Genomic DNA, 18,840 nt, shown 5'->3' on the forward strand with positions numbered 1-18,840 from the left:
TGTTCTATATCTCTAACAATATCTATACGCCAGGAATGGACATCTTGAAGCACGGGGAGCCAGCCTACCCAGCTGACGCTTGGCTGGAGAGCCAGTACGATGGATCCGTAAACACTCAGGAGACCAAGAGGAATTCAAGTAAGTTGTCAACTAAGTTGCTTTTAAAGTTTTGTGTGTGATGTTTATTTATTTGATATTAATGAAATGCATCATAGAAATTCATACAGTTTTGTTATCAACATTTTCCACTATTCATCTAATCCATTATTTTCCAGATCTTCCACCCAACATGTCTGCCGCAGAAGAATTTGGTTTGACTAATTCCCAGGACCCAGCTCCAGTCCCTGGACACCTTGTATACTGGAGTCGTGCAGGACCAGTCCCATCCCACCTCTCGCCCGTCGTGTCCCTCAACAACCACGAAGCTAACCACTTGAACTCCAACAATAGTGTCTCTGAAGTCTCTGAAGCCTCATTGTTACCCAATGAGGCTTTTGACGAAACCACAAAGCTTTAAGATTATCTTTTATTTGTGATTACTTATGAAAGTATTTGTATGTTGTCATTACTTATGAAAGTATGTGTATGTTGTCATTACTTATGAAAGTGGGTGTATGTTTGTCATTACTTTTGAGAGTATGTGTGTTTGTCATTACTTATGAAACCTCAAAACTCTGAGATTCTCTGTTGGTTCTTCGACATTAAAGCTTGCTTGTATTGATTCGGTAAATTGACTTAATTAATTTATATTATTTTTCTGCACTAATTACATGAAATATATTATATATATTTTTGTATATATATTTTTTTATTCGGTGAACTTAGTAAGAAACCTGATAAACTAAAGGTTTAACAAGAATTACTTTAAGGTGAAGGATGTTGACAGAGAAAGATGGCGAGCATATTTTGCGACTTAAAGTAGGGACTGGAATGAAGTATGAAGTATGGAGGGACTTGAAGTATGTGCCTAGCCACATACCTTCGCCCGACAGTCTTCCAAGAACTGCCATCGCGAATGCACTTTAATTGTGCATTTTTTTACATTTGCATTGTTCTTAATGGGTTGTATTCAAGTGTTTAACTATCAATAAGTTTCCTATTCTCGGATAATTACTTCCTGTTGTCTGGTCTTGATGATTTGATGGTCCATAAGATTATAGACTTGCGGTGGATTACTACCTAACTGGATGTAAGATGACATAAGAAATGATTTTAACATGTTTGAAAGGAGTAAGGAAAACAAAAAGGAATTATGAAGTGAAGACATTTCCCCAACGGAGACATCACCCACCAGACACATCACCTGCCAGACATCATCCACCAGACACATCATCCACCAGAATCATCACCCATCAGACACATCATCCACCAGAATCATTACCCACCAGAATCATCACCCACCTGACACATGATCCACCAGTATCTTCACCCACCAGACACATCACCCACCAGACACATCATCCACCAGAATCATCACCCATCAGACACATCATCCACCAGAATCATCTCCCACCAGACACATCATCCACCAGAGTCATCATTCACCAGACACATTATCCACCAGAATCATCACCCACCAGACACATCATCCACCAGAATCATCACCCACCAGAATCACACATGATCCACCAGTATCATCACCCACCAGACACATCACCCACCAGACACATCATCCACCAGAATCATCACCCATCAGACACATCATCCACCAGACACATGATCCACCAGATTCATCACCCACCAGACACATGATCCACCAGTATCATCACCCACCAGACACATCACCCACCAGACACATCATCCACCAGAATCATCACCCATCAGACACATCATCCACCAGACACATGATCCACCAGAATCATCACCCACCAGACACATGATCCACCAGTATCATCACCCACCAGACACATTATCCACCAAAATCATCACCCGTCAGACACATCATTCACCAGAATCATCACCCTCCAGACACATGATCCACCAGACACATCATCCACCAGAATCATCACCCATCAGACACATCATCCACCAGAATCATCACCCACCAGACACATTATCCACCAGAATCATCACCCATCAGACACATGATCCACCAGAATCATCACCCACCAGTATCATCACCCACCAGACACTTTATCCACCAGAATCATCACCCATCAGACACATCATCCACCAGAATCATCACCCACCAGACACATGATCCACCAGTATCATCACCTTCCAGAATCATTACTCACCAGACACATCATCCACCAGAATCATCACCTACCAGACACATCATCCACCAGACTCATCACCCTCCAGAATCATTACTCACCAGACACATCATCCACCAGACTCATCACCAACCAGACACATCATCCACCAGACACATCACCCACCAAAATCATCACTCGCCAGACACATCATCCACTAGAATCATCATCCACCAGAGACAATCATCCATATAACATTGAGGAGGGCGACGTTGAGGGACCTGTACCATGGGCTGTGGGGCGCCCGTGTGCTTCCTGAGGCCCACCACCACCAGACACTCGGGCTCGTACTGGATGGCCTCCATTTGTCCATTGAAAATCGCCTGCTGTTAAGATACGTAGCCACGTTGTTGAACAACCCTGTGGTGTCGCACAAGAGATATATCACATTTTGAGTCAAATCAATTATGTTGAATTAAATAAATATATGTATTTAAGAGAGAATGTTTTTTTTCTGCTCAAGGGTGGGGGGGCCAGACGCTTGGACCTAGTCTCATCCAGCGTTGAAGGGTAAGTAATTTTGGCTATGTGCCCAGAGTGGGAACTTCGAGGTCTATCTCCTCTACTCCCATTAAAAAGGAGTCGGCATCAATGACCCTTTCCAAATATATCGGGGAAAGGTGGCTGTCTGAGTCTATAGAACTTCTTCTCTCCACCCTTCTTTGGAAAATATATATATATATGTCGCACCGCACAACTTCGCCTAAAATGCAGAATGATTTTCGTTATTTTCAAATATTTCTTTCCAAATTGGTTTATTCCAAATAATATTATATAATATTTAGTACACGAATTACTGACTTATGTTTGGTTAACCTAATAAGAACATTTCTTATGTTCTTAATATAATATTACTATATTATATTAAGATAATATAGTTCTTAATATAATATATTATATTCTTAATATAATATTACTATATCATATTAATAAAGAACATGAAATATTTCTTAGTTATGTTAATTTAGGTTATGATAGGTTAGGTAATTTTGGTCGTATATCTATGTTAGTTTCAAATTAAAAATACGTTTAATCATATAAAATATAATGGAAAGCTATATTATTTCATAAGATCTTTAGGAAAACCTCTGCTTATTAGACAAACCAGGGTTTGCATAGTAGACTAATGTTATGATCTCAGCCTACAGGAGAAACGAGTCTCCCTCCTTGAGAGTTATTCATCAAGCCTGACCTGATTAGAAGGTCTAGCAAATATTGAGGTGATAACGCATATGTAAAATAGTTGCTTGGATATGTATAACAGTTTGAGATTATGGGCAATGCAGAAGAAAATAGATAAATGACTGGCGAGGAGATGTGGACATTTTGCTGGAGGCGTGAGGCTCGCTTCCGGAGGACCTTGACCTCACTTGAGTGCCAGACATCGCAGGGGGAAGCCGCGCTCCATTTGAGCTCCCGCCAGAAGGGAACCCCTAGTGATATATCTCGAAGAGAAGAGAAGTGTGTAGACGTGCCGGCTGTGGAACCGAGCTGGGAACGTTGTGGTATCAAGTCCTGGTCGACGAGCAGAGTTTAATAAGCTACTCAGAGGCATTTTCGTGGGCTGTGTGGAGCGCCCTGACCAGACGCCGTCAGAGGAAAAGCGCCCTCGATCAGTTAATCTGTGGTAAGCACGATATACGCCAGTTCATAGTGATCACTTGTAGTTGGTCGTGTGCCCAGCGACAGTAGCAATGTTTATTTATAAGTTAGACATGTTTTAATAAGGCAGAAAGCCTGAAATAGGAGAGTGAAGAGGGAGGAGCACGGAGCGACGTCCGCCCCCTCTGAGCGCTGGCGGACGACTGAGGGAGCCTGGCTCTTGACGGAGGAAGACCCTCCCAGCGAGTGAGGACCGCCGCCAGGCGAGGTGGAGTATGGACCCGCCCAAAACGGGGGAGTCCACTCTCACTGTATGTAGAGAACAGATAGAGGTTTGAGGCAAGCATATTGTGTGGTTATTTTTGTTTATGTGTTAAAGGGGAACATTTTATTGGAGTTTCGATGGGTTGCAGGTTTGTCTTTTGGGGAAGAAGTTGCTGAGAACTTCGAAGCCAGCCTAGATGAAGTAATTGATGAGACTCCAAGGTAGTGAAGGAGAGGACCTCGAGCTGTGAGGAGAAGCAGTGAAGAGGAGTGTCACGTGCTTCTGTAGAGGTGGTGTAGCAGCCAAGAGAGCTGTGGAGGAACCTAGCAGAAGTAGTAGAGCACCATAGTTGCTCAAGGAATCTTCATGATAGCAGCCTGGAGGAGCTGCAGAGGATCCTGGTAGTGAAGCCCGGAAGAACCTAAGGATATTAGGGTAGTGAACTTCCAGAGGTGGAAGGGGAAGTTCTGGTGGATTACTAGTAGGGAGTTGATAGTGTTTGGTTGTCATTAGCGTGCAAGACGCAGTGAGAGGTGCGTGACTGTTTGCATTCTTATGTCAAGGAGTGTTTTATACTGAAGTTTAGAGTTACAGTCGTAGGCTTGATTACCTACAGATGTATGCGTTCTAGGACTGATATTGATCGATTAATCATTGTTGTGTATCAATGAACATTTATACTGATATATGTTATTGCATTCAAATGCTGATTTTCTATATATATATTATCTTGCTGATAGTGCAACAGTGTATGTAGGCTTGATCAACTTGAGGAGGTTAATAGTATCAGGTGGTGAACCAGGAGATAGGATACCACTTGATAAGCTGATAATAGAGTTCTGATGGTGTTGGAGTGCAACCTGATTGTGATATTATAGAGTATAGGATTCATTATTATTATATGTGTGTATGTATCGTGTATGTGCTTTGTCCAGTAAATGTGTCACAATTTGCTGGTGTTTGCCCTTGTCCTAGTGAGGCTTCCCAGGAGGTAGTAAAGAAGGAGAGAGAGAGAGAAAGAACCAAGAACTACTGCCGTGGACAGGGTAGGAGGTAATACTAGTAAGTCATAGGGGATTGAGGAGATCATATCTCATAAGGAGAGAGTGGGGAGTCACAGCGGCTCGAGTGGGTGTGTGCACGTGACAACGAGGCTAAGTGTTGGAGCCGCATCCCCTAAACGTGTGACGTTGAACCCCTCTCCAAGAGCCAGAAGCGCCAAGGGTGATCACCTAGTATAAGCACTCTGCCGAATTGTGGGTTGGGTTGTCCATAGAGAAGGATCAACGACGACAACACCAACCAACCCACAGTCTATAATAAAAAAATGGGGGCCTGTGTCCGGGAGAGTGAACTGACACACCCACACCCTGTCCTAGAGTGGATTTGTACACCCTTGCTGAAATAGATAAACTGTGTGACCACAGGTGTATATTCTCTCTCTTGGGAAGACTCACAGGACAAAGATGGATAAGGTGCAAGCGTTTGTGGAGTCAGGCAAGCCTGAGGATTTAGAAGGTTGCACGAGGGATCAATTGAAACAAATAGCAGAAAAATGTGGCATTAGGTTGAAAGCATCTAAAGTAGCGGGGATGAAGGATGAGATCCTGAGGCAGTTGAGAGCCAGAAGTGAAGCGGCAGAACAAGGAGCCCAAAAAGGAGCTGAAAGTGGAAAGGAGGATGATGGGCAGGATGACGTGAGATCCCAGGGATCGAGTAGGAGCAACAAGAGTAGCCGCAGTAGCAGGAGTAGCCGGAATAGGAGCTTGGAGAGATTCCAGTTAGAGCTCCAGATGCAGCAACAACGAGAGGACAAGGAGAGACAGTTCCAGCTGGAAAAGATGAAATTAGAACTCCAGATGAAAAATGAAGCAGAGAAGGAAAAAGAAAAAACCAGACTGGAAATAGAAAAAGAGAAAGCAAGACTAGAGGTGGAGAAAGAAAAAGAGAAAACCAGAGTAAGGGAACTGGAGTTGGAACAGGAGAAAGAAAAAGCCCAAGTCGAAAAAGAAAAAGAGAGAACAAAACAAATGCAGATAGAAGCGAATAGAACCTTGGCTGAGCAAAGGATTGAACATGGGTTGCCAGAGAGCACCACCCAGGTATCACACCCACCAGATGTTAGGGTTAGGGAGAAGGACATTCCCTTGTTTGTTCCCGAAGAGGCAGAGAGCTTTTTCGAGCACTTTGAAAAAGTAGCCAGCATCAAGGAGTGGCCACAGGAGGAATGGGCCCAGCTGGTCCAGTTAAGATTGACCGGTGCAGCCAGGGAGGCATACACCCAATTGTCACTGGAAGAGTGCCAGGATTATGCCACAGTAAAGAGCAGCATATTGCGCTCGTTTCAGTTAACCCCAGAGGCTTATAGGAAGCGCTTCAGAGAGATGATCAAAGTTGGAGCATGTACGTTTGCTGAGACAGCAAGGGATCTGGAAAGACGATTCCAGAAGTGGATTGAGGCTGCTGGAGTTAGATCTTACGCTGACCTGAAGTAACTGATGGTCATGGAGAAGTTCTTGGAGATGATGCATCCCGAAACAAAGTTCAAGATCCAAGAAGCAGGGATAAAGGAGGTGAAAGATGCCGCAGATAGGGCGGATATGATTACTGAAGCGTACAAGAGCTTAAGGGAGAACAGAGGGAGAAGCGAGGCGAGACGCAGCAATAGCAGACCCAGTGGAGTCTGGGGAGGAAGAAGTTTTGGGGGGCAGACAAGCAGACCAGCTAGTTTTAAGCCCCAGGAAGGAAAGTTGCCGAGTCCGCCTGCTGGAGGTAAGCAGGAAAATAAAAATGTGCAGAGGAGACAAGAGTCCAATGAAGATCCACAGAGTATGAGTAGTACATCTGGCCCGAGGAACTCCAATACGAGTGGGCAGAGTCAGAGCCACTCGGGGGCGTATAGGAGAGATTTCTCCCAAATGAGATGCTACAAGTGCAACAGATTGGGTCACGTGATGCGAGATTGTAGACAGGGCAAGAGAGTTGTGACCCTGGCCATGTGTGATCCCCAAAGTAAATATACTAATGTGTTCCAAGACAAACCACAGAGAGCGAACTTAGTGAACGAGAGGTATAGGCCGTTCATGAGTAAAGGTTGGATCAGTATAGGAGGCCAACCTGAAGTAGAAGTTGGTATTTTAAGAGATACCGGAGCTAATCAGAGCTTGATTGCGAGAAGCCTGATTGGGAATGATCGACGGTTAGCTGGCAGGAGTAAGATGAAAGTATATGGGTTATTGTCTGAGAGTGACATGCCTGTATGCTCTGTCCAGCTAAGGTCGGAATATGTGTCGGCAGAGGTGATGTTGGGAGTGTGCCCTGACATACCTGTTCCAGGAGTCCAAGTGATCCTGGGGAATGACTTGTGCGGGACAAAGGTGTTGCCAAGAGTCATAGCGGAGACTGTGCCAGAGGAGTGCCCAGAAGGCCATGGCACGGGTGGGACACCTGAGAGTGTGAACCTGACTGACATCCGAGGGGATGAGTCAGGAGACCGCCAAGCCATTGAGTACCCTGTCTCGGTAGTGACGAAGGCAGAGGTGGCCGACGAGGAAGACACTGGAGAAGGTGAGACAGTGTCGATTCAGCCGGTGGAAGATATCGACGTAGACATAGCGTGGCTGTTTGATGAAGGTCCAGCCCAGGAAAATGGAGTCTCGGTGAGGTCGAAAGTGAAGATGGCCCAGCCGAAGAAGAATCATGTGAAGAGAGTGGACCTGAGTAGAGCCCAGACTGCTGAAATTAAGGGTCGGAAGGTGAACGCAACTGTGCTGAGTAGGAATGAGGAAAGATGTGGACAGACTGAAGACGAGAGTAGAGCGTCAAGTGGTCCACGAGCACAGAGGCATATGGATAATGGAGTTAAGTTGCGGGAGATGTCAAGAGTTGACATGTTTCACAGAAAACGTGGAGGAGAGATGGTGAAGAGTAATAGCCGAGAAAATGAAAGGAGAAGAGACAGTATGTGTGGAGAGATGCTTACGAGCACTCTGGGAGAGATAGAGCGACATGTACGGTCGAGTGCTGTTGAGTGTAGTACAGTGCTCGAAGAAACCTTTAGGGAACGAAGAAGTGTTGAAGGAGAAGAAATGGAGTTGTATAGAGGTGAAAAGTGTGGGAAGAGGATGATGATGCAAGCATGGATGGATAGAAGAAAGCCGAGGACTCAATGGAAGTCAGACAGGATGAGATCTTGGATAAATGAGGAGACGCAAGGGAGAATCGTCGGTGAAGACGAGGGAGTGAAGTATGATGGCAGGAGACGAAAGTATAATGGCAGTAGATGGAAGTGTGAAGACGACAGAGGAGGTACAGACAGCAGATGTCTGACTCTGGACGAGAAGAGAAGAAGACGAGGAAACGGAGGGTGGAGACAATAAGTAGAGTGGAACGATGGAGTGCAGGCGTCCAAGGAGGACAGCCTAGCCAAGAGGTGCCAGAGAGGTCAAATCGTTTATGAGAAGATCATGTTTCTGGCGAGTTGTGAGCCAGATGTTGCAAAGAGCAACGAACTAATTGCAGACTCTTAAGGGAGTACGTAAGCAGATCAACCGTTCGAACCAATCGGTTGAAGAACGAGACAGCGTGGTGGCGGATGTATTATCCCGAGGTTTGCCACTGGAATAACTCTCAAAAATAAGGGGAGGGGAGTGTTATGATCTCAGCCTACAGGAGAAACGAGTCTCCCTCCTTGAGAGTTATTCATCAAGCCTGACCTGATTAGAAGGTCTAGCAAATATTGAGGTGATAACGCATATGTAAAATAGTTGCTTGGATATGTATAACAGTTTGAGATTATGGGCAATGCAGAAGAAAATAGATAAATGACTGGCGAGGAGATGTGGACATTTTGCTGGAGGCGTGAGGCTCGCTTCCGGAGGACCTTGACCTCACTTGAGTGCCAGACATCGCAGGGGGAAGCCGCGCTCCATTTGAGCTCCCGCCAGAAGGGAACCCCTAGTGATATATCTCGAAGAGAAGAGAAGTGTGTAGACGTGCCGGCTGTGGAACCGAGCTGGGAACGTTGTGGTATCAAGTCCTGGTCGACGAGCAGAGTTTAATAAGCTACTCAGAGGCATTTTCGTGGGCTGTGTGGAGCGCCCTGACCAGACGCCGTCAGAGGAAAAGCGCCCTCGATCAGTTAATCTGTGGTAAGCACGATATACGCCAGTTCATAGTGATCACTTGTAGTTGGTCGTGTGCCCAGCGACAGTAGCAATGTTTATTTATAAGTTAGACATGTTTTAATAAGGCAGAAAGCCTGAAATAGGAGAGTGAAGAGGGAGGAGCACGGAGCGACGTCCGCCCCCTCTGAGCGCTGGCGGACGACTGAGGGAGCCTGGCTCTTGACGGAGGAAGACCCTCCCAGCGAGTGAGGACCGCCGCCAGGCGAGGTGGAGTATGGACCCGCCCAAAACGGGGGAGTCCACTCTCACTGTATGTAGAGAACAGATAGAGGTTTGAGGCAAGCATATTGTGTGGTTATTTTTGTTTATGTGTTAAAGGGGAACATTTTATTGGAGTGTCGATGGGTTGCAGGTTTGTCTTTTGGGGAAGAAGTTGCTGAGAACTTCGAAGCCAGCCTAGATGAAGTAATTGATGAGACTCCAAGGTAGTGAAGGAGAGGACCTCGAGCTGTGAGGAGAAGCAGTGAAGAGGAGTGTCACGTGCTTCTGTAGAGGTGATGTAGCAGCCAAGAGAGCTGTGGAGGAACCTAGCAGAAGTAGTAGAGCACCATAGTTGCTCAAGGAATCTTCATGATAGCAGCCTGGAGGAGCTGCAGAGGATCCTGGTAGTGAAGCCCGGAAGAACCTAAGGATATTAGGGTAGTGAACTTCCAGAGGTGGAAGGGGAAGTTCTGGTGGATTACTAGTAGGGAGTTGATAGTGTTTGGTTGTCATTAGCGTGCAAGACGCAGTGAGTGGTGAGTGACTGTTTGCATTCTTATGTCAAGGAGTGTTTTATACTGAAGTTTAGAGTTACAGTCGTAGGCTTGATTACCTACAGATGTATGCGTTCTAGGACTGATATTGATCGATTAATCATTGTTATGTATCAATGAACATTTATACTGATATATGTTATTGCATTCAAATGCTGATTTTCTATATATATATTATCTTGCTGATAGTGCAACAGTGTATGTAGGCTTGATCAACTTGAGGAGGTTAATAGTATCAGGTGGTGAACCAGGAGATAGGATACCACTTGATAAGCTGATAATAGAGTTCTGATGGTGTTGGAGTGCAACCTGATTGTGATATTATAGAGTATAGGATTCATTATTATTATATGTGTGTATGTATCGTGTATGTGCTTTGTCCAGTAAATGTGTCACAATTTGCTGGTGTTTGCCCTTGTCCTAGTGAGGCTTCCCAGGAGGTAGTAAAGAAGGAGAGAGAGAGAGAAAGAACCAAGAACTACTGCCGTGGACAGGGTAGGAGGTAATACTAGTAAGTCATAGGGGATTGAGGAGATCATATCTCATAAGGAGAGAGTGGGGAGTCACAGTGGCTCGAGTGGGTGTGTGCACGTGACAACGAGGCTAAGTGTTGGAGCCGCATCCCCTAAACGTGTGACGTTGAGCCCCTCTCCAAGAGCCAGAAGCGCCAAGGGTGATCTCCTAGTATAAGCACTCTGCCGAATTGTGGGTTGGGTTGTCCATAGAGAAGGATCAACGACGACAACACCAACCAACCCACAGTCTATAATACTAAGTAGTGCATTCTGGCTATTAGGTACAATATATAGTAGTAGTAGGCATCCATCAGTCTCAGAAGACTATGGTGTTGTGCTCTGGTTGTTGGTCTGGAGAGGCCTCACGAGGGCATAAAGCCAGGGTAGGTTAATACGGAGAAGCTGTTACCCAGGCAGCAGGTCCCCCCTCTCCACGGCGCTGAAAGTCTCCAATGGAAAGGCAAACGCCAATGCGATTGGTTCCAGCGCCGTCGCAGGAACTGTGAGTTCCGGGGATGACCTCGAAACTGGTGAAAAAAAGGCACAGGGACTCCAAACCCGGAGACCGCCGTGGTCGGGGCCGGAGAAGAACCAACCCCAGCAAGGGTATGAACGACCCCAGCCTCCTGAAGCAGAGCTGGGCCGCACGACCCCAGCCTCCTGAAGCAGAGCTGGGCCGCACGACCCCGGGGAGGTGGACGTTCCGGTCCCGCACCTACGGGTTCCTGACAGAGATCGTCACAACCCTCTTTCACCGGAGGCCGGCCTCCTTCAAGAAAAATTAGAAGGAAGAGTGATAATTATTAAATACAACAATTATTATTATAATAAATATAAAAATATTATTATATATAATTATTATTATAATAAATACTATAATAATAATATAAATAATTAATAATTATCACACAATAGTTAGTTTAGGTTATTTATTATGCACCCCATACCCATCTTGTGGATGGTAGTGGAAAGGGTTACAGAAGCACATAATGGGCTCAGGGACTGAACCCCACAATTCATTTAGCTAAGCAAGTTACAATCTTGATGAGCTAGTTACAAAATTCAATATAAGTCGTCACATCAACAATGGGTTCGAGATCGACCACAAGTACAGTTTCTAAATTAAGCAACTGTCCCACAATACAACCTCCTCCCCCCCACCAATCTATAGTTCATCCAATAAAATCACAATATATATATATATATATATATATATATATATATATATATATATATATATATATATATATATATGTCGTACCTAGTAGCCAGAACTCACTTCTCAGCCTACTATTCAAGGCCCGATTTGCCTAATAAGCCAAGTTTTCATGAATTAATATATTTACTATAATTTTTTTCTTATGAAATGATAAAGCAACCCTTTTCTCTATGTATGAGGTCAATTTTTTTTTATTGGAGTTAAAATTAACGTAGATATATGACCAAACCTAACCAACCCTACCTAACCTAACCTAACCTATATTTATAGGTAAGGTTAGGTTAGGTAGCCAAAAAAAGCTAGGTTAGGTTAGGTTAGGTAGGTTAGGTAGATGAAAAAACATTAATTCATGAAAACTTGGCTTATTAGGCAAATCGGGCCTTGAATAGTAGGCTGAGAAGTGCGTTCTGGCTATTAGGTACGACATATATATATATATATATATATATATGAATGAAAACTCACACCCCAGAAGTGACTCTGTAGTTACCCTGTAGTTGTAGTTAATTTCGCCCTGTTAATTATATATATATATATATATATATATATATATATATATATATATATATATATATATATATATATATATATATATATATATATATATATATATATATATATATGTATATATATATATATATATATATATATATATATATATATATATATATATATATCTCACACCCCAGAAGTGACTAGAACCCATACTGCCAGGAGCACTCTGCAACTGTACATCTGCAATGCATGATAATAGGAACAAAAACAGGCAGGTCCCTCGTGTGTTATGTGGCCCTCGTGTGTTATGTGGCCCTCGTGTGTTGTGTGGCCCTCGTGTGTTGTGTGGCCCTCGTGTGTTGTGTGGCCCTTGTTGTGTTTTGTGGCCCTTGTTGTGTTGTGAGGCCCCAGTGTGTTATGTGGCCCTTGTGTGTTGTGTTACCCTTGTGTGTTGTTAAGCCCTTGTGTGTTGTGTGGCCCTTGTGTGTTGTGTGGCCCTTGTGTGTTGTGTTACCCTTGTGTGTTGTGTTACCCTTGTGTGTTGTGTGGCCCTTGTGTGTTGTGTGGCCCTTGTGTGTTGTGTGGTCCTTGTGTGTTTTGTGGCCCTTGTGTGTTGTGTGGCCCTTGTGTGTTGTGTGGTCCTTGTGTGTTGTGTGGCAGGGCCACACAAACACTCAACAAACAAGCGCGCATCGGAACATGCAGGAACCGGGAACAAAAACCCGCTCCCCCCCCCCCCCCCCACACACACACAACCGCACCCCATGCACATCCAAGTACACAACCGGATACAACCTCACAACGCATAGCAAACAAAATAAATTACTGGACAGGAGAACAAACCTCAACGGGAGGCGAATATTTCTCAAGAAACTTATACAGAGGATATTTGTGCTTATAGGCCTCCCATATCAAATACTCTATGTCATTAGGGGAACGATTCCCCTGCTTCCGGGGCCGCATAAACTCTGGAATCACTAAATCAAAAACGGCGGCTCCCGGAGGTGGTCGACAGAAGTCGCATAACAAAGAGGGGCAAGGTAAACCATCTCCTCCGCCAGATAGTGGTCTTTTTTTGTTTTGGTATTGACGCGAGTCTTTATTTTCCTCGGCGTCACCCCTTCTATATAGGAACCACCGTGAAAGCGGAAGAAACCGACGTAGAGTACGTAGACCGCCTAGACGGTTCCGCCGCCGGATGCGCAAGAGAAGAAGGCAAGTTTTTGTTAATTAAATTTTTCACGTTTGAAAGTGAAAAAGTGATATGATCTACTTTAGCCACGTTATTGTGACTCATCGCTTGCATTTTCACGTTTGTTTTCAGTGTGAAGCACTTGGAAATATTATCTTACAATATGCGCGTTACCCCTCTGGTGATGCTTATAACCTGTGACTGGTTTGGTAGTGAAAGCCTCTCGTTATCCTGCCTCTCGGCACTGGAGGTACTGAGTTATATCTCTCCTCCCTAAGACAGGTCTAGGAATATGATCAAGGTCTATCCACAAGACGTTTCGACAACATCCGTTTTCTGATGGTAAAAACCGTTCGGTTTGGATACATTAGCTTAGGCTATCGTATGGACGGTTAGGTTTCGTTAACTTACGTAAATTTTACGTTAGGTTAGGCTAGGTTAGGTTTGACTTGTTTAGGCTTGGCTATATTAGGATGGGTTAAGGTAGGTTAGGTTGGATTAGTTTAGGTTGTGTTAGGCTAGGTTAGACTGGGTTAGGCTAAGTTGAGTTGAGTTAGGTTTGGTAAGTTCTCGTGTTTTAAAATCCGTGAGTGAACCGTGTTGTGTAGGCTGCGACTTGCGTTCGTCTGCAGCACCACCACCTGGTTCCTCACTGCCACGTCCAACACAACACAGCTGCCCACTTCTCGTGTGGTAATGACAACACTTATCACAAGTACAATCTTAAATTATTTTTAAATTGTTTAAACTGTATAAAATTGGTTATACAACTTATTCCCAATTGTGTGCAGACTGAACATCACCAGGCACTTTACCCCTTGTAGGGCAGATATCGAACCCACAACATAACAATAAAAGCTGTTTTAGCAAAGCCAGACTATTTCACTGAGCTTAACATTAAGCTAAAGCCATTCAAAGCAGGCATTTAAGTGCCAGTTTGTTCAACCTATTGTCAACCAGAGGTTATCATCCATAATACTTTATCTAAATGGCATTAAATACAATTTTCAGCTCGTGAACCTCTCGCCCTTCACCTCACTCTGCTGCCTTTCTCTGCCGCTCTTTCTGTAAACGACTTTATAATGGTTCAGGGCGGACCGTGACACCATTTCCATTATTTTCTGATGTGTGTCCGTCATACGTTTTGGGTAGAACCGTCTGACATGGTTTAGACACAGCTGTCACACATGGTTTAGACAGAGCTGTCACACATGGTTTAGACAGAGCTGTCACACAGGGTTTAGAGAGAGCTGTCACACAGGGTTTAGACAGAGCTGTCACACAGGGTTTAGACAGAGCTGTCACACAGGGTTTAGACAGAGCTGTCACACAGGGTTTAGACAGAGCTGTCACACATGGTTTAGACAGAGCTGTAACACAGGGTTTAGACAGAGCTGTCACACAGGGTTTAGACAGAGCCGTCAGACAGGGTTTAGACAAAGCTGTCACACAGGGTTTAGACAGAGCTGTCACACATGGTTTAGACAGAGCTGTCACACAGGGTTTAGACAGAGCTGTCACACATGGTTTGGTTGAGTCGTCCAGCATGGTTTAGTTAAGCCGTATAACATGGTTTCAGTAAGCAAGGGTCGCCGTGGCCGAGTAGGCTAAGCTATTTCTTCATTCGCTGAGTCATTGGGGATTTTTTGAATGATTACTAAAGTTATTATTTAATATCAGTCAAATTTTACTTAGGTAGTATCGAGGAATATTGGCTTATACTGGGTATAGGTCAGGCTGCTAATTTAGTTTGGATCAGAGTACACGAAATGCATTGTTACAAGAGTTGAATTGAACGCGTCTATCAATGTTTAATAGGTCTACCAATGTCAATGTCTACCAATGAATTTTAGGTATGACTCTTGGTCACTAAGATGGGAGGGGGGGGAGGGGCTACATAATTACCCCGCCTTGGTGCCTTGTTTTGATAATCACTGACTACCGTGGGGGATAATACCAGTTTATGACTGCTCAGGTCATAAACCACAGCTCAAAGGTCACAACCACAGGGATAATAACCATTCGGTATGACTCAAGGGTTGACTACGCAGTTGACCAAATACAGCTGTAGGAGCGTATGATACAGGACGACATATAATAACCCACGTTCAAGCTATTGGTTACGATTGAGAAATCTGTTTAGTTAACATGTACGATATTGTGCGCATCTTCACGCGCATAACAAAGTGTTCCACAGCGCCGCTTCTCAGGAGAAAAGATCCAGGACAGGGGGGGGGGGGGGAGAAATAGCCTAAGCTACTCTATCCCTTTGAAATGTAGTTGTTCTTGTTTCAATAGACATACTTAACGAAACCTGAAACTGAGCGGCCCGAAACGCTTTGCGTAATAGTGGCTTTAGGCATTGTATGTATTAGCTCTATCTGTAAATTCATCAATATTTGTATCACCAATATTTGTAAATTCATCAATATTTGTATTTGTATCTATGTATGTATGTACTTTACCTGAATAAACATTTGAATTTTTTTGAATTTTTGAACTTGAACTTGATCCAAGACGCTGGCAACACCACACAAAGAATCCTGGGCTGCAGTTGGCGCCATCCCAGCAAACACAAATCATCTAGAAAACGTTTGTCTATCTCTTCCCATAGGCGTGGGAATGATTTGCATTGAGAATGGTGCAGGAGAGCCTTTGATAAACTTTTAATCAAAAAATCCAAACACAAAGGTTTTATAATAAATTGTTTTTCTACAACTTTTTTGTTCTTAATGTATTACAAATAGTTTTTACATGTTTAAATATAAAATTTATGGTGTTTTTTTTTTTTTGTAAAATTCTTTAATAAATTGTGAATGATATATATTGGCTGAGTGAAACGTTCAAAATCCATTTTGTTATAATATGATCAGAAAAAAGTAGTTTTCCAAATTTTCTAAAAATCGCTCTTTTTAACACAATTTGACTCCTTATGCATTCCACTAAACACTAATATCATTTTTAAATATATAATTTATGTATTATTCCCTAAGATAATTTATATAAATTATAAAAGTTGCTGGAAAGTGGTGTGAAAGAATCTGAAAACGTTTTGTTGTCTTATATTGGCGTGTTCTTATTAACTAGAGTGAGTAAGAGTGAGCGAGAGTGGGTAGGAGTGAGTAAGAGTGACTGAAGGTGAGTGAGAGTGCCAGAGAGTGTGTAAGTGTGAGTAAGAGTGAGTATAAGTAAGAGTGACTGAGAGTGAGTAAGAGTGAGAGTAAGGGTGACAGAATGAGTAAGAGTGAGAGAAAAAGTGATTGAGAGTAAGGGTGAGTATGAGAGTAAGAGTGGTTGAGAGTTAGAGTGAAAGTAAGAGTGATTGAGAGTTAGTGAGAGTAAGAGTGATTGAGAGTAAGAGTGATTGAGAGTAAGAGTGATTGGGAGTAAGAATGATTGAGAGTAAGAGTGATTGGGAGTAAGAGTGATTGGGAGTAGGAGTAAGAGTGAGAGTAGGAGTAAGAATGAGAATAAGAGTGATTGAGAGTAAGAGTGAGTAAGAGTAAGAATGAGAGTAAGAGTGATTGAGAGTAAGAGTGATTGAGAGTAAGAGTGATTGAGAGTAAGAGTGATTGGGAGTAAGAGTGATTGGGAGTAAGAGTAAGAGTGAGAGTAAGAGTAAGAATGAGAATAAGAGTGATTGAGAGTAAGAGTGATTGGGAGTAAGAGTAAGAGTAAGAATGAGAGTAGGAGTGATTGAGAGTAGGAGTGATTGGGAGTAGGAGTGATTGGGAGTAAGAGTGATTGAGAGTAAGAGTAATTGAGAGTAAGAGTATGAGAGTAAGAGTGAGAGAGTGAGTATGAATGGGTAAGGGTGACTGAGAGTGAGTAAGAATGACAGAGTAAGAGAGACAGAGAGTAAGAGTGACAGAGAGTAAGAGTGACAGAGAGTAAGAGTGACAGAGTAAGAGTGACAGAGTAAGAGTGACAGAGAGTAAGAGTGACAGAGAGTAAAAGTGACAGAGAGTAAGAGTGACAGAGAGTAAGGGTGAGTATGTGAGTGAGTAAGGATGACTGAGAGTAAGAGTGAGTAATAGTGCGTAAGAGTGATTGAGAGTAAGAGTGAGTAATAGTGTGTAAGAGTGATTGAGAGTAAGAGTGAGTAATAGTGTGTAAGAGTGATTGAGAGTGAGAGTGATTATGAGAGAGTTAAGAGTGTGAGGTGTGAGAGGGTAGCAGGCCAGCAAAGCAGGATGTGTGGTCACAGAAACGCCTAGGCCTAGGCCTCGTGATCTCTAATGTTGGTTTTTATATATATGTTGGATTTTTTGTCCTGTTTCAAATTATAATTATTTAGCAGGAATGTAATAAGATACTGCACAGTATTAATGTGACAATAATATATGCATTATTTCCTTGATAATCAAACTTGTTGTTCAAAGATAATATACAATCTTTGAAGGAAACATTTTGAGAGCGCGAGCTGGCAACACTGAGCTGGTGGTGAGAGAGACATATGGTTAGTTGTGCTCAGACCTTCAGTGGTGAAGGGTGTGTCCCAGCTGGCCGCCACCCGCCGCCACCCGCCACCCACCACCAGCCGCCCCCCACCACCACCCACCACCCACCACCAGCCGCCACCTGCCACCACCCACCACCAGCCGCCACCCGCCACCACCCACCGCCACCCACCACCGCCACCCACCACCCGCCGCCACCACCCACCACCAGCCGCCACCCACCACCAGCCACCGCCAACGCCACCCGCCGCCACCACCCACCACCACCAGCTGCCGCCGCCACCACCATCCACCACCACCGCCGCCACCACCCATCACCGCCGCCGCCGCCGCCACCACCCATCACCGCCACCACCACCCACCACCACCGCCGCCACCACCCATCACCGCCGCCGCCGCCACCACCCACCAAAGCCGCCGCCGCGACCACCACCACCCACCACAGCCGCCGCCGACACCACTGCCACCACCCACCACAGCCGCCACCACCACCCACCACCACCACCACCCACCACCGCCGCCACCACCAGCCGCCACAAACCGCCACCGCCCGCCACCGCCCGCCACCAGCCGCCATCACCACCACCACCACCACCAGCCGCCATCACCGCCACCAGCCGCCACCAGCCGCCACCAGCTGCCACCACCACCAGCCGCCACCACCGCTCGCCACCAGCCGCTACCAGCTGCCACCACCACCAGCCGCCACCACCGCTCGCCATCAGCCGCCACCGCCCGTTGCCACAGTCGTCACCGCCAGCCGCCACCACCAGCCGCCATCACCACCACCACCAGCCGCTATCAGCTGCCACTGCCACCAGCTGTCACCACCAGCCGCCACCAGCTGCCACCGCCCGCCACCAGCCGCCACCACCGCCACCACCACCTGCCACCAG

At 44.9% G+C, this 18,840-nt stretch overlaps 1 protein-coding gene across 1 annotated transcript in view; it reads left to right on the plus strand.

Annotated features, from left to right (window-relative positions):
• Window positions 1–517, plus strand: part of LOC123752734 (putative ammonium transporter 1) — a 55,507-nt gene extending 54,990 nt beyond the window's left edge. Inside the window, exons 9-10 of the mRNA XM_069322844.1 lie at window positions 34–138; window positions 276–517. Of these exons, the coding sequence (XP_069178945.1) occupies window positions 34–138; window positions 276–517 (347 nt within the window). The remainder of the gene's footprint in view (window positions 1–33; window positions 139–275) is intronic.
• The last annotated feature ends 18,323 nt before the right edge of the window (window positions 518–18,840 follow it).

This window comes from Procambarus clarkii, chromosome 11, assembly GCF_040958095.1.
Source record: "Procambarus clarkii isolate CNS0578487 chromosome 11, FALCON_Pclarkii_2.0, whole genome shotgun sequence".
Lineage (NCBI taxonomy): Eukaryota > Metazoa > Arthropoda > Malacostraca > Decapoda > Cambaridae > Procambarus > Procambarus clarkii.